The sequence below is a fragment of the Acanthopagrus latus genome, chromosome 10, assembly GCF_904848185.1.
Source record: "Acanthopagrus latus isolate v.2019 chromosome 10, fAcaLat1.1, whole genome shotgun sequence".
Taxonomy (NCBI): Eukaryota; Metazoa; Chordata; class Actinopteri; order Spariformes; family Sparidae; genus Acanthopagrus; species Acanthopagrus latus.
The window spans coordinates 1778938-1793103 of record NC_051048.1 but is presented as its reverse complement, the minus strand read 5'-3'; the positions used below and the strand labels follow the sequence as shown (position 1 = coordinate 1793103).

Below are 14166 nucleotides of genomic sequence, written 5' to 3'. Positions count from 1 at the left end.
TCTCAAACACCACGTTGTCACTGTTCAGTGATTATGAGAGCCATTTGTTTTGCACCGCTGCCAAGTCGAGGCCAATTATTTGTTTTTGTGCCTGTGTGCTCCTGTACTTCCGTCTCTGTGAGGACCGATTTGAGCCCTGGAGAGTGAGAATATTTCAGACTGCAAGGACGTTTAGAAAGTTAGAAAATGAGGACACTTGAGGACACGATGTTCTCTGATTTGAAAAGTTAAGCCATTCTTTGACAGCAAGGTCAGTTTTTTTGGAAAGCTGAGATATGTTTATGAAAATTAAGAAAACTGGCGAAGTGAAGACATTTCTGGAAACGAATACATTGTGGAGAGTCGGCCGCATTTTAGCAGATTCTACACTGACAGACGCATTGAAGACATTCTTTATATTTGGTAAAACTGTGTGCTGGTGTGAGTCGGTGCCAGCAGGCTCCCTCCCAGATCACAACAGAGTGATTACAGATGGGCAGACACATTGCGTCTTTGGCAGAGTCTCTCTGGAAGACAAACTTGTGTGGATGAGTGGCAGATGGACCTGTCAGAGCGTCCTCGCTGATTTGAAGCGCTCAAGTAAAGACAGAGATGTTCTTCCCTCCATGCTGCTGTCAGTGGGTACTTGCAATGTATTATGGAATACATTAAGTACTGCAGTTTTTCATTCATATTTTTAAAAAATCACCATATATTGCCCAACATATATATATATAATCTATTTATCATCTAGTTATATAAACAAAATATATGGAATAGATGTATTATCAAAATGTACAATACATCATATTTTGTAATATGTTCGTCACGCAAAATGTCAATATATTGACCAAAGCCTGATTTGGACCCTGGCTCAGGTCTTTAAAAAAAAGTTGACTTCCTGTTTGGAAACAAGGAACTTCAAAAAGGTGGAGGGTGTTCTTTCATGTTCTGGAGGCATTTCTTCATCAGAAGTCAGATGGTGTAGATATGTTGGGTTTTAGTGTGTTTCTCCAAGTTTCTCCCATAGACTTCAATACATCTGACACCACAGTCTGGCTCCAAAGCATGATTCAGTGACAAAATGATTCTTTTGTCTTTTTTCATGTTTGTTGTTTGCAGAGAACGTGACTCTATTCGCCAGTCATCCACTGATGCTTTGGACGTCCATGTTTAAAGACTCTTCCTCCTCAGTAGCAAACTAGTTTGAGTGATTGTTCTGCCAGCAGCTGACATAACAACCTGACATAAGAATTTCTTGATTCTTAGAGCAGTTGAAGAGTCAGATGCAGAGGGAATCCAAGATGATGTTTTGGATCATTAACTTTTTCGTCTTCAGAAAGTAAGAAGCCGACACGTTCATCCCCCTCAGACTTCACTGCTCTGCCAATACAAACAGCTGAAGAACAAGGAAGGAACATCTCCCTATAGCACTTAATTTCTCGTGAAGACAACTTCCAAATAAAAGTATTGATTCTTGCATCCTCAGAGACAGCTGCTCTCTCTCTGTCTTGTATCGCTCAGCGGCAGCGTAAAGACCAGTTATTTTGATCCGCCGACTCTTCTCTTTCTTCCCCCTTCGAGTTAAAGATGCACATATGCGAATCGTTGCGCATTTCCATGATATGCACATTAATATGTCCCAAGCCAAACCAATCCAGCCCTGCAGCCCATAATTCACTCTCGCTGGGCGCCGAGTTGAGTTATTACAGCCCAGGATGAAATTGGAATCCAGTGTTCGGTTCTAAGGGTCAAAGCCATTGACTCTGTCCTGTAATAACAACCATTATCCCATCAACTCAATACAAGTGGGAATATATGGAGTGAAATAAGCTATTACTCTGTTTCCCCTTCACCTGGCCCCTCGCCTCTCTTCATCTACTCTCCTTCATTCCGTGTCATTCACTGTCTCCTCTTCCTCGTTACTCCACCGTGGTTTTAATCAGCAGCTCGCTCCCAGTCTTTATCATTGTCTCTCCTTTGTGTTGCTTCAATTCTATTCTTCTCTTTCTTTCAATCTTTCTCTCTTTTCTTACAGTCAATAATGGTGGTAAGAGGAGAAACTGCTACTCAAATTCAAACCCTGACTTCCTGACAAAAGACCTGGGCCAGAGAAGGCCAAGTGATTGCTAGCAGACCAAACATCCTGTCTGCCTGGCTCAATGTGTCTTCCTATACATCTGCACTGCCGTCAGCAGCTCGTCCTGCAGTCCCGACGGAGCTTGTTATCAGTATAAACTCTGAGCTGGACACTGGGCAGCCATGTTGAATAAGAACTTGAACACAACCAACAGGAAGTCTATCGGCCATCCACCTGATTCTATGCATATTTTCAATTTGTGCCTGAAAGACGCAATCTGACAGCTGCCAAGTGAGAGACCACTGTTCAAGATGGCGTTTAAAGATTGGTAAGCATGAAACCACTGGATATATTTTAAACAAGGGGCCACCTTTTGCACTGCAGTTTCAACATGCGTCAGCGTGAAACCGTTGGATATGATAGTTTAGTTTTAGTAGGAGTCATAGTCTTAGTTGTCTTAAAGGTTCACAGTTCAAGATGGTTTTTCAACATTTCGGAGCATGAAACCATCAGATACTTTTAATGAAATAGACCACATTTCCACATTTGCAAGCGTGAAACCACTGGACATTTTCAACGACAGACCAGTTCTCGAGATAAAATTTGAATTCCTGCAAGTGTGAAACCACTAATATTCTTAATGAAAGGAACGTGGTACCACTGTTCAACATGGCATTTCAAGATTTGTAAGCATGAAACCACTGGATATTTTCTAACGAGAGACCACTGTTGGAGGTATCATTTCAACATTCCTGAGCAAAAAACCACTGGACATTTTATGAGATGTTGGAATGTTTTCCAGCTGAACTTGTGGTACCAAAACAGAATATTTTTTCATTTAGAACTTGACGGCCTTTCCTTAACTGATCCAAACGGTTGCCTGCCAATCCATCATCAACTACGCCACTCTTTCTTTCTGGAGCCCTCAGGGCAACGAGGAAGTGACAGTGTGAAAAAGAAATACTGTGTTCAGCTGCGTTTTACAGAAACAGTTAGCATTTAGAACAAACCTTTTATATCTGCCGTAACTGTTGGGAATCCAAGCTGACGTCCTCCATCAGGGAACCAGTTTAGACTGTAAGTACTTAAATCTCAAAACGTGGATTTTCTGAGGAGCATTCTCTTAAAGTAGCTGTTAACAAATCAGTGCTTACTGTACCAACAGTTTTGTTTGTCCCTCCGGTTCCTCCGTCGAGCTCGCCCACCTTCGTCGCTCAAATCAACGCTTAAGCCTCCGATCAGGTAATCCTGTTCTCTCCCCGTCTCGTTAAACAAGCCAACCAGGCGCTCAGAGGCTGCATTAGACGTGTTTTTGGCGTTGTTGAATGTGATTCGGCCAATCTCATTTCATGTGTCGTGCCTGTATAGTTCCTTGCTTACTTAATCCCTGTGCGCTGTGGGAATTGGAGTTCCTCTGTGGATTTAAGGAGCCATTTAGGTTTGATGAGGTTTATTGTCTGTCATGGCAGGAGTTTTGCGGGTGAGGGTGTATGAAGAGTCAGAGGATGAGTCACCTCCTGTGTGTTTTTGGGTGACTCACTCTCATGCCTATGTGCACAAACTCATTCAGCCTTTATTTAAGTGAAGAATGAATCAGTGGACGTCAGACCTTTGCCCCGACTTCTCAAATGAAGCTGCTTCGTCAGAACTCTGCAGGCATGACGTTTGAACTCCAACCATTTAATTAGCTCGTTTAGCCCCAGGGGTTTTCATAATGACCTTTACGTATCTCTCATACATCCTGAACATTTCATCTACGTGGGTCTTATTTGCTCCAGTAACCTCAGTTGTGCACAATCAGCCTTCAACAGCTCCAGTGAAGCACAGAGAGCAGAGAAGGGCAAAGTAGTAACAGATTTGCTGTGTGATTGCAAATTAATTCCCCAATCATTTTCCCATTAATGCCAGTTAATTAACTTATGCTGTACTGAAGCAGTGACAATCTTCTTTCCTCTCCTAGAAATTCAGATCCTTGAGTTAAAACAGACTCTGGTAGAAGCAGAAGCACTGATTCAACTTGTTTACTCCAGTTGGTTGCAGTAGTTTACCATCAAAAATTGGTGTCTAAGAGTTGGACCATAGAATTGTGAACGGTCCATTTGGGGATCTTCCAGATGTTTCCCCATCACTTCTCGCCATCTCTCTACTGTCTCTCAAAGATAAAAATGAACTTCAGGGCAGCTGAGACCATGAAAAATAAACGCCTTTCCCTTCCTTTGTTCACAAACAGGGATTTGACTGCTAAAGTTTTTATTAGACAAACAGATCAGTGTCAACATTAAAGACGTGTACCGTGTATGTGTGAAAATTTAACTTTTAAACAATCTCAAGGCTCTTAAGTCGGCGTAATGCCTGATAATTAAGCTCATCTGCTGCAGAATCAAACTGTATAATCCACTACAAACAGTGATTTTAAACAGCAGTGGGGCTGGCGGCCTTCGCTCATTGATGTTTGTTTAGTAAAACGTTTTGGAGCAACAGAAACTCCGTCTGTAAAACATTTTAATCATTAACAGAATCTTTAGGAAGCCGACTGGGTTTTCAAAATGCAAACTTAAGAGCTGAATCTGTATTCAGAGGAGCGATTAACTCTAAACTCTGGTCTGCAGCACGCTGAATATCAAAACGGCAAGTTTTTCAAACTCTCTGTGCAGAGTGACGTGCTCTCACTTACAGTTAATTAGGATCCATTGAGAGGAAACTAATTAGGTTTGAAATGAAACAGCTACCATGCAAATTAACTTTGAAACACACACACACACACACACACACACACACACACACACACACACACACACACACACATACACACACACGGTAAAGAAGAGTCCAGAGGCGTGTTTGTGCTTGAGAATAGTACATCTGTTGTTGGTCACAGGTAAAGGCCAACAGTTTGTGCTCGGTTACAGTCTTCACACGGTCAATATTTACACAAAATTATACAATATACGACATTACAGCCATGTTACAAAGAGGTTTACATTCATGTTTGATAAAGGTCGAGCAGCATCTGTGTCATCCCGTCACAAACCTCGTCAATACATCAGAATATTATCCGTGAAAAAACTAAATATCTGTTCCATTCTTTTCTTCAAATAATAGAGCTGAAATTAAAAACAAAAATAATAAAAAATCACAAGAGGCATTTAAAAGTGAGGTTCATAAAAGTTCGACCGCCATCTTGTTTACCTGTAAACCACCAAGCAAACACAATACGAGGAGAAACAAGCCAATCAGTAAGTGAGCTAGCGAGGAATTGGCCCGCTGGTCCGTGTGCTCCTGATCGATGAGCTTGGATGGAAAAACTGAGATATAATCCAGCAGCAGCTTGAAGCTAAACATCACAGCTAAATTAGCTTAGCGTGGATTCTGGGTTCATTTTGGATGAACTGATCAAGTACGCTGTTGACTTCTGCTTATAAATTCAATAACAAAGCTTTTTGAGTCATTTCAACTCCAATTTGCACCGAATAGAAGCTGAAATATTCAACACTGGTGGCCTCGACATGAAGGGTTGTTCAATTATCCAGCAGAGTCCATGTTTCTATGTTGAGGTAAAAAAAAGCTTGCTAGTTATTTGCAGTATGTCTGTACAACTGTAATAACTTCCTGGGAAACCTGAGGAAACTCCACAACTGAACAACTTGTGAGCGTATCCGAGGTTTCCAGGAATGTTAACTACCAAAACGTAATTGCGATGACGGAGCTGCCAGTTCTAATTTTATTGACAAGCGTGGACGTTAAGATTCCACGCACTGCATTGTGGGATAGCTTTGGGGATTTCAGGGCAAACCAGATGACGTTTTCTTCTGAACCTCAACTTGACCTGCTTCCACTTGAAGTGTAAACACAGTTCATAAGTCATATCATCCCTCTTCAGTCCAGGGATTATAGCTCAGGACGCCGCCATTAAACAAAGCACATTACGGTTTAAACTTATTCTTCTACTTTAAAGTCATTTGCAGAGAAAACTGTGATGTTTGAGTCAGACGTGGGAGTGAAATATCAAACGGTGACAACATTTGAGTTTGCGTCAGAGTGTTTGTCACTCTGAGCTAAATCATGCCAAAATAAAAAAAACAGACATTTCTTAAAATCATCTCGTCTTCGTGCTCAGAGGAAAACACCACGTTAAGCCATTTTTGGTTTTTTTTTTTTATTATTTTTTTTTTTCTGAGGCATGCATTCGAAGGGTTAGAGAGCGGAGAGGAGACAGACGAGGAGCTAAAAAACCAGGCCGGAGATAAACAGCTGGTAAGGGAACAGAGGGATTGTGGGATTGCGGGTTGAGTGAGGCAGTGACGCAGCTCAGAGAGAGAGAGAGGAAGAGGATCGAGGGATTTGAAGAGGAAAAGACAAGAGAGAGAGACACGGAGGCTAAGTCCAAAAAAAACTGGGGGATTTTATCTGCCGAGCGTTTCATCCCGTCACCCAGCACGTGTGTCTCACAGGGTAACCATGACTTCTGTAACGCTCACTCACACTGTGCAGCGTGTTTGCAGGTCGTTAATCAGCCGGCTGTGTTGACACCAAATGAAGTTGTTGACACAGCTCGTGCCAGAAGGAGACGGAGGGCTGTAATTACATTTAGGCAATTAAAGTTTGAACGCACAATTAAAACGAGCTTCGGTAATAACCTTTTGAACAATGAATTTAATTTGGGACGGTGTGAATTAAGACGTAGCTGCAGGATGTTTTGTTGTTTTGTAATGTGTGTGTAGATCTCCCACCCTGTGCAGACAGGCAGGAAGGACCTACTGCACACTGGTGCATGATGGGACAGCAGAGGTGAGAGACAGGCAGAGAAATCGATACGACTCAGAGGAGAAGTAAACGTTTTCATTGACACCCGACATTCAGCGTCTAACTGTGAATATGTAACACTTTCTAACATCAGCTCTTCTCCACTACAGGAAGTTAACAACCCAGAACTTTGAAAAGCCGTCCTGGTTCTGCGTCCTGCCGCGTGTTTCCACTTTGCTGCACCACTAGAAATGTTGGTTGTACATCAATTAATCTCAGTCACAGGCTGTTGGTATCAGCCCATGAGCCACTGATCAGGATTAATTTATGCAAAACAAGTTGGTGTAATTACATTTCTGTTCAAATTCCCCAAAGCTACACAAAAAAAAACAACAAATATACAGACGGTGAATAGTTTATTTCTGTAACTTGCTTTGTCATTTATTCACTGGAGAGCTGAGGATGAGTCTCACAGCCTGAGAGCAGAGCGAGGAGCTCGTCTGGTGGTCTGGACCACCGAACGGATATTAATGAACTGCTTCTGCTGTACGACGTCCAGAGAAACAAAAAGAAACCCACAGATGGATAGGAGGTTGAGAACGAGCTCTCGTTCTTCCCGTTGTACAAACGTAACTGGGGAAGGGAAACAAATGTTTTCTGGGCGACAAACCAGCCGCTCATTTTCCCCCAGAGAGCAGCATGAACTGGGGTTTAGTCCCTCGACCTGAGCAGTGCTGAGATCTAGATTCATGGACCTGTGAAACACAAGCAGAACCTGTGACAATGGACTCATACACCTGCAGTTATGGGCTGATACCTTCCTGAAGTGGAGAGAAGCCTTCAAGGCATCGTTTAGAGAGCTGACGGCTTTATTAAAGGTCAATAAATACATGCTGAAGTGAAGTGAAGTGGCTGCTGCTCGGCAGATGGACGGACGGTTGCGTGGGTGAGTGGGAGGTGAACCGTGTGGTGCTTCAGATAAAAGCATTTAGACATCAGCTCCCAGCCGTGATTTGTATTCCCGACACATCTGCAGCCGTCACCTCACATCAGAACATGAACATTAACTGGTGATTGGCTGACGTGTCAGGTAATAATCATAAATCTGTGGCATCACGTTTGAAATCATCCATTTCTGTCACGTTGATTTCATCCCTTTGTCTTTATTTTTGTTCCTCTAAGACAAAATCATACAACTGACCAGGTCAGGACGGCGTCCCATTAATCTCTCACTAAGAAATGACGTGTCCCTGAAATGAGATTCATTTAACCGTGAACAATCATATTTTAATGATCTGTTCTTTCATATCTGTTCATCTGGGTGCTGATTAGCGTCTGTAATGAAGCAGGGATTAATAAATCAGCTCTTGACTGGATTAGATTAATACGACGACTCAGTGCTGGTGCATCTCTAACAAACTGACCTGAAGTCAGAGAGAAACTTTCTGCTCAAACTGCTTCCTAAATGAACAAAAACCAAGAAAACAATGTGAAGAAATGAATTGCGTGAGCTTTTTTTTTTAACCTGGAACATTCATCTGATATTTTCTCTGCTGTTTCAGGCTAAATTGCAGCGTGTTCGTTTGAATTCTCTGTCTTGTTGGAACACGCCGTCTTTTTTCTTTTTCCCTCATTATCCCACATTTCACTCATCCCCCTCCTCTCACTGATCCTCTCATCGCCTTTTCTCCGTCTGCCCCCGTCTTTCATTCTTTGCTCTCCTTCCTCCACCTTCTAAAAATAAAGGAAAAAAAAACAAAGCATCTCCCCTCGAATCTCAATCAAACTGTTTAGTTTGTTTCCGTCGTCGGTCTGTCCACCTCTGTCTTCTCCTGCTGAACATCAGGCTCTCCACATTAAAACACACAATTTGGTTACGTAACAATGTCTGAGATTTTACAAAGCTTGCGCCGTGCATCTTCATCCTCCTCACCTCCGTCTCAACCCAGGTACCCACTTTTTTTTTTCCACCCCTCGCTGTAAAGATGTCGCAGGTTCGAACCCGTTCGCTCGCCTTTGTAAGCCACTCTGGGTTAAATGTACGAGCTAAATGCTTCACGTGTGGAATGAAGATGGAGTAAAGCCCTATTTTGACAAGATTTGCATTGAAGTTTTTTTCGTCGGAGTTGAACAAATGTTTTTGCAGCACAATCACTTGTCACTCGGTCAGTGACGCAGATCCTTCAAACCAGATGAATTTCTCTCGGAAGAAATCCTCCCAGAAAAAAGCGGCGTGGTCGTCCGTCATGATGAAGGTATCTCCATCAGGCGAGGAGACCTTGAGTCGTCCGGCAGCTTTTCTTCTCCTCTCCTGTCATTCATCTTCTAATCCCAGCTCATCTACGCCTCCTCCTCTATTTTTGGGCTTCTAAAAACTGTAATCCCCCGTCGCCTCCCTCTCGCTCCGTCGATTCTATTTTCTCTCACATCGTTATCTCCCCTCCGTGTGGAATCTCTTTTCTATTGTCTTCTGGGGAACAAAAGATTTCCTGACAATGATTTTCTCTTCCTTGCAGCCTCATCATTGTCTTGTCACCTCCCCTCCATGGCCCTCTCCCTTCGCTCCTCCCTCAGGCCTTCACACATCGGTGGTGTTCAGCTGGGTGGACACTGCGTCCTGGGTTTCCAGCACTATCTTCTTGGCCCTCCCTCCTCCTCTCTTTCCTCCTCCTCCGACGGGGTGAATGCTGTCCAGCCGGCCGCTCCTCCCCCTCTCGCCTCCCCTGCGACACTTGAAGACGGCGAGGAAGGCGGCGCGGTAGTTGCGGTTCATCCAGCCATACAGCAGCGGGTTGGCGAAGGTGGAGCACATGGCGACCACGTGGAAGACGGTGTAGAGCAGGCGGTAGTCACGCAAGTCCAGCACCGTGTTGTCGATGTCCGTGGCCAGCTGGAAGGCGTGGAAGGGCAGCCAGCTGACGGCGAACACCACCACCATGGTCACCAGCATCTTGGTGGTTTTGCGGCGCCGGCGGTGGCGCTCAGAGCCGGCACTGCTGTTGCCCACCGTCTCCGCCGGGCCGACGTGGCCGCGCAGTTTGGACCAGATGCGAGCGTAGGCGAAGGAGATGATGGACAGAGGCAGGAAGTACTGCAGGATCAACATGGAGATGCTGTACACGGTGCCGTCTGTGTTTTTACCAGGCCACTTCTCCATACACACCTGCGACACACCACACGGCGCAAAAAAGTAGGTTCATTTAGTTCAGTTCATATTAAATCAAATAAAGTTATTCAGCTTAAACTGCAGAAGTTACCAGGCCTTTATTTCCTAAAGCTTTCTGTTCAATCATATTTCACTACAAGTCACAGAAAATGTTCATGGGTGTTAATATAACTGTCTCTCTGAGTTAGCTAAATGCAAATTAACACAATACAAAATCTCATTTTGTTTGTAAGAAATGTAAAGATGGAGGACTGACTGGGTGCAGTTAGCTCAGCTGACATACATATTGTCTTTTTGCCGGGCCTGTAATTACCGACTGACCTTTATTTAGCCATAGCAAGAAACAAGAAACAGATAGATGCAAGCAAACGCAGGATAAAGCCATCAAGACGAGAGCACAAAGAATAAGAATGAGGAAAATGTGGTCAGAGTGTGGGCGAACGTGCCTGGTGTGAAGGAAGGAAGGTGCTCGTACTGGAGTGAAACATGAAACAAATTAGAAAATGATGTGTTAATCTTGGATTGACGAGAGGGTTCAGAGTGGAGAGGCTGAGGAGGAGAGAGGACGGAGTGAGCGATGAAAGGAGCGAGTGGAGGACGGGAGGAAGGAGGGAGAGATGAAAGACATGAGGAGGGATGTGAGAGGCAGCGAGGATCAAAGAGGTGGATGAGGAGGGAGGTGAGGGCACGGATCTGTACGAGTGTTACAGGTGTGTGTGTGTGTGTGTGTGTGTGTGTGTGTGCAGCACCTGGATGGTGTGTCCAGGCTCCAGAGTGAAGGAGTCGTACTCTCTGAAGATGGCCAGAGGGCTGGCGAGCACGGCGCTCATCACCCACGTCAAGGCTATCACCCCAAAACACACATCCTTACGCATCCTGGTCTCCAGGTGGTACACAATACACCTGAAACACACCACGACAGACACGCACACACGTCTGTGTGAGACAGCGCTACGCAGCACAAGCACCTTGAGGATCAAGTGAATGACGGCTGTAGATCAATAATGAATCGTTTTTAGATGAGCACGGCGGCTGAAGACAAAGAAAAGCCCTGTGAAAGCAGTGATACACCGGCTGTAAAACACACATTAGCTTCTGTCATTTGAAGGTTTCATGTGACTCATTTATGTTTTGATTATACTGCCATTGTCACATTTTTTGTACAGGGAAAAAAAAAAATCTCAAGAGACTTCGTGGTTCAATATAACTAACGGAATATGCAGAGGAATGTCCAAAGACAGAAGAGAAAAGGTGAAGTTCCTTGTTCCAGTACAAAAATGATGGAAAACATTTGTGTTTGTGGTAAACCACTGGACTGCCTGAGGAAAGGAGGTCAGCAGGTTGTGTCTTACTGTTTGATCACACCACAGAAGACACAAGAATTGGCTAGCTAGCTTTCCTAACTGTATGCTCAGTAGATTTGTGGTGTTATTGGGTCTTGTCTGTTTTTCTTGTAGCTGTAGTTTGCCCAGTAAACACACCGACCTCCTCGGCTGTCTCTGGGCAGGACGGATGGCAGGCTGGCATAAAGAGGTCAGTTTTTTAATCCAGGGAAACTATTTTGTAGGCTTAATAAAGCCTCTACGCTCGACTCAGATTGTAAACTCATATTCATACCTTAACCTGATCAACTCAACCACAAAGCCAACCACTCAGAGTTGGAGTGAGGCAGGTCTTCCAAGAAAAAGATGTGGGAGTCAGAATATTATTATTATAATGCTAGATGGAGAGTCTGTAGCAAAAAGTAGTTCACTTGATAATGAAAATATAAAGTTTCATGGTGGTGCTGGAGGATCAGCAAAGCCAGTAGAATCTGTCCTCTGAGGACCATGAATTCAATGCAGCACAGAGAACTGAAGTGTTGGACTTCATCACTATCCATCCTGAGATCCTGCAGCTCACATGTCTCTAAAAAACTTTTATTTCACTTTTTTTTTCCAAAACCAATAATTGCCTCTTCTGTCTTCCAGAAGTGAAATTCTTGGCTGTTGATGAGGAGAAGCAGTGTTCCCATTACACCGACTCTCATGTCTCTGCAGTGGGTATTAAAGTTAAGATTCAGCTGCAGAGCTGTAAATGAACGATGTTGGTGATGTTTTTTAGTGTGTCCCTGTGGTCTGCTGCTGGCCGTCCTCTGGTTATTATGGCTTTTGGATTAAGAGCTGGTGAAGCTGCTGATGTTTGAACCTGTGGTCACCTCTGCAGAAGAAGGATCATAACTCTCTGAGACAAGTTCAGGTTTCTACATTTGTGCTTTGTTTGTGCTTGAGAGCTTGTTATGTGCAAAGATTTTTGTCAGCAGACTAATTTACACCTTTTGGGGGGGTTGCAGAGATGTGACCTGATATAGCATGCTAACCAGCTAGCCCGGACCAGTCCACATATCCTGTGATGGTGGTGTCACTGCCCTGGTACCAGAGCTTCCAGTCCAAACAGCTAGCTGCACAGCTAAATTAGCTTTCTAGATTCTTTTGTATTGCACCTGACTAAAACCATGACATATTTTGGCTCATTTAAAAACCTGCAGACGCTAATGCTAACCGAGCTCTGAGGCTGTACTGTGTTCACTCAAAGCCGTCTGCTCATGGACTTAAAGTGGCACATACACACAGAACTCAGATGCTCAGAACATTAAATGTTTTTTTGGGTTTTTTTTTTAATACATTTCATCAAGAACCATCTGCCAGAAAAACATCAAATTCAAACAGTGACTGAAGCTTTGTACCAGATCTCCATCTGTGCTCCCCGGACAGGTGGAGCCAAAACCACACCAACACTGACGACACATTTGATTACATCATCTCAAAGGACCAAATATGTTTTAAAAAAATGACTTTAACTTTATTTAACTTGTCTGTATTTAATCTCCACCTCACCGTTTGGTTTCTCTACTAAAAAGCGCTCAACTCCACAGGAGTGGTTGGGGTCGGCAGGGTCAGACAGGTGGAAATGGTGTAAATGAGACGGCGTTGATCGCACTTAGCAGCACCACCACTCTGCACACCTACACTCACAGAAGAACCAAAGCCGAATTGTGCTGTGAGCGGTGCAGCGAGGCCGGCAGAGCAGGATCCATTTGCATGTGAATCAACGGTGTAATCCTCTTTTCCTGACAGAAGCTGTATTAAAGGTGAAAAATAAAAACCCGCCTGTTAGATTTTAAACGTGTGTCTTTTGGAGGACAGCAGCAGCAGCAGAGACGAACTTCTGACCCTGTTCAACCTCCATCCAGCAGTTTGACCTAAACTGAATGCAATAAAAATACCATCTACACTCAATATGATTACACAGTCCTGCTGTATAATTTACTCCAGGAGATGGATGGAACATTAAAATCATGACTAATGAAAATCTGGTTTAAATTGATCCATCTGGATATTTCATAATAGAAACAACCAGAAAAACAAACAATTACTTCCTTCACAGCCTGAATAAACGTATTCTTTCCTTGCACCACACTGATCCATGGTGGTGAACATGTAATCAGCTGTGTGTTTGGTCACGGTGGAGTTATTTTTGGCTCTGCTGCACAGCTGTCAGGGATTCTGCTCGTGGTATCAGTCTGAACACAGACAGGACACATGCATGTGACTGTTTCTGTCATACTGAGCCGGGTGTCACGATTTCGATCGATCAGATAGATAGATAGATAGATAGATAACTTTAATAATCCCTGAGGGATCATAGCAGCGGGTACATTCAGTGATCAATATGAGCTTTCAGTTTCGATCGGCGAGTTCAAAGCCAGTATCAGTTCCACCCTCTGACTGACTTCCTGCGTTCAGGAAAAAACTAAAAATCCTTTGAGAACACTTCAAAGACGAGCCAGCAAACTTTGACGAAGACGAAGAGGACGAAGGTTTATTCATGAGGGATCAGCTGAACTGATGACATTACCAAAGATACTTCATTGATCTGTTTGTGCAGAGTGTTCACTCCGGACTGATTTGAGAAACTTCATGCTGTTTCTTGCTGAATCACTGAAGGACGGTAGTTGAAAAGTTTTGTCCAAAAGCCACCAGGATGAAGTCAAAGCTGTCTGATAATGTTACATGACAGTTGTCGGGGCATGAAACCAATGATCCGTTGATCTTTACTGATCCAGATGTGACAGTCGGACAATGAGAAAGAAAATCATATCATATCATATCAAATCACTCGTAGACCTCACAGTATGATTATATATTTGTCTTTGTCA

At 43.7% G+C, this 14166-nt stretch overlaps 1 protein-coding gene across 2 annotated transcripts in view; it reads right to left on the bottom strand.

Annotated features, from left to right (window-relative positions):
• Positions 1-4899: 4899 nt before the first annotated feature.
• The window catches only part of npy2rl (neuropeptide Y receptor Y2, like), a 43467-nt gene continuing 34200 nt past the window's right edge, over positions 4900-14166 (bottom strand). For both annotated transcript variants that reach the window (XM_037113207.1, XM_037113206.1), the window contains exons 5-6: positions 10718-10871; positions 4900-9965 (exon numbers count right to left, since the gene is read on the bottom strand). In XM_037113207.1, coding sequence (XP_036969102.1) covers positions 9381-9965; positions 10718-10871 — 739 coding nt within the window. In that variant the 3' untranslated portion in view covers positions 4900-9380. The remainder of the gene's footprint in view (positions 9966-10717; positions 10872-14166) is intronic.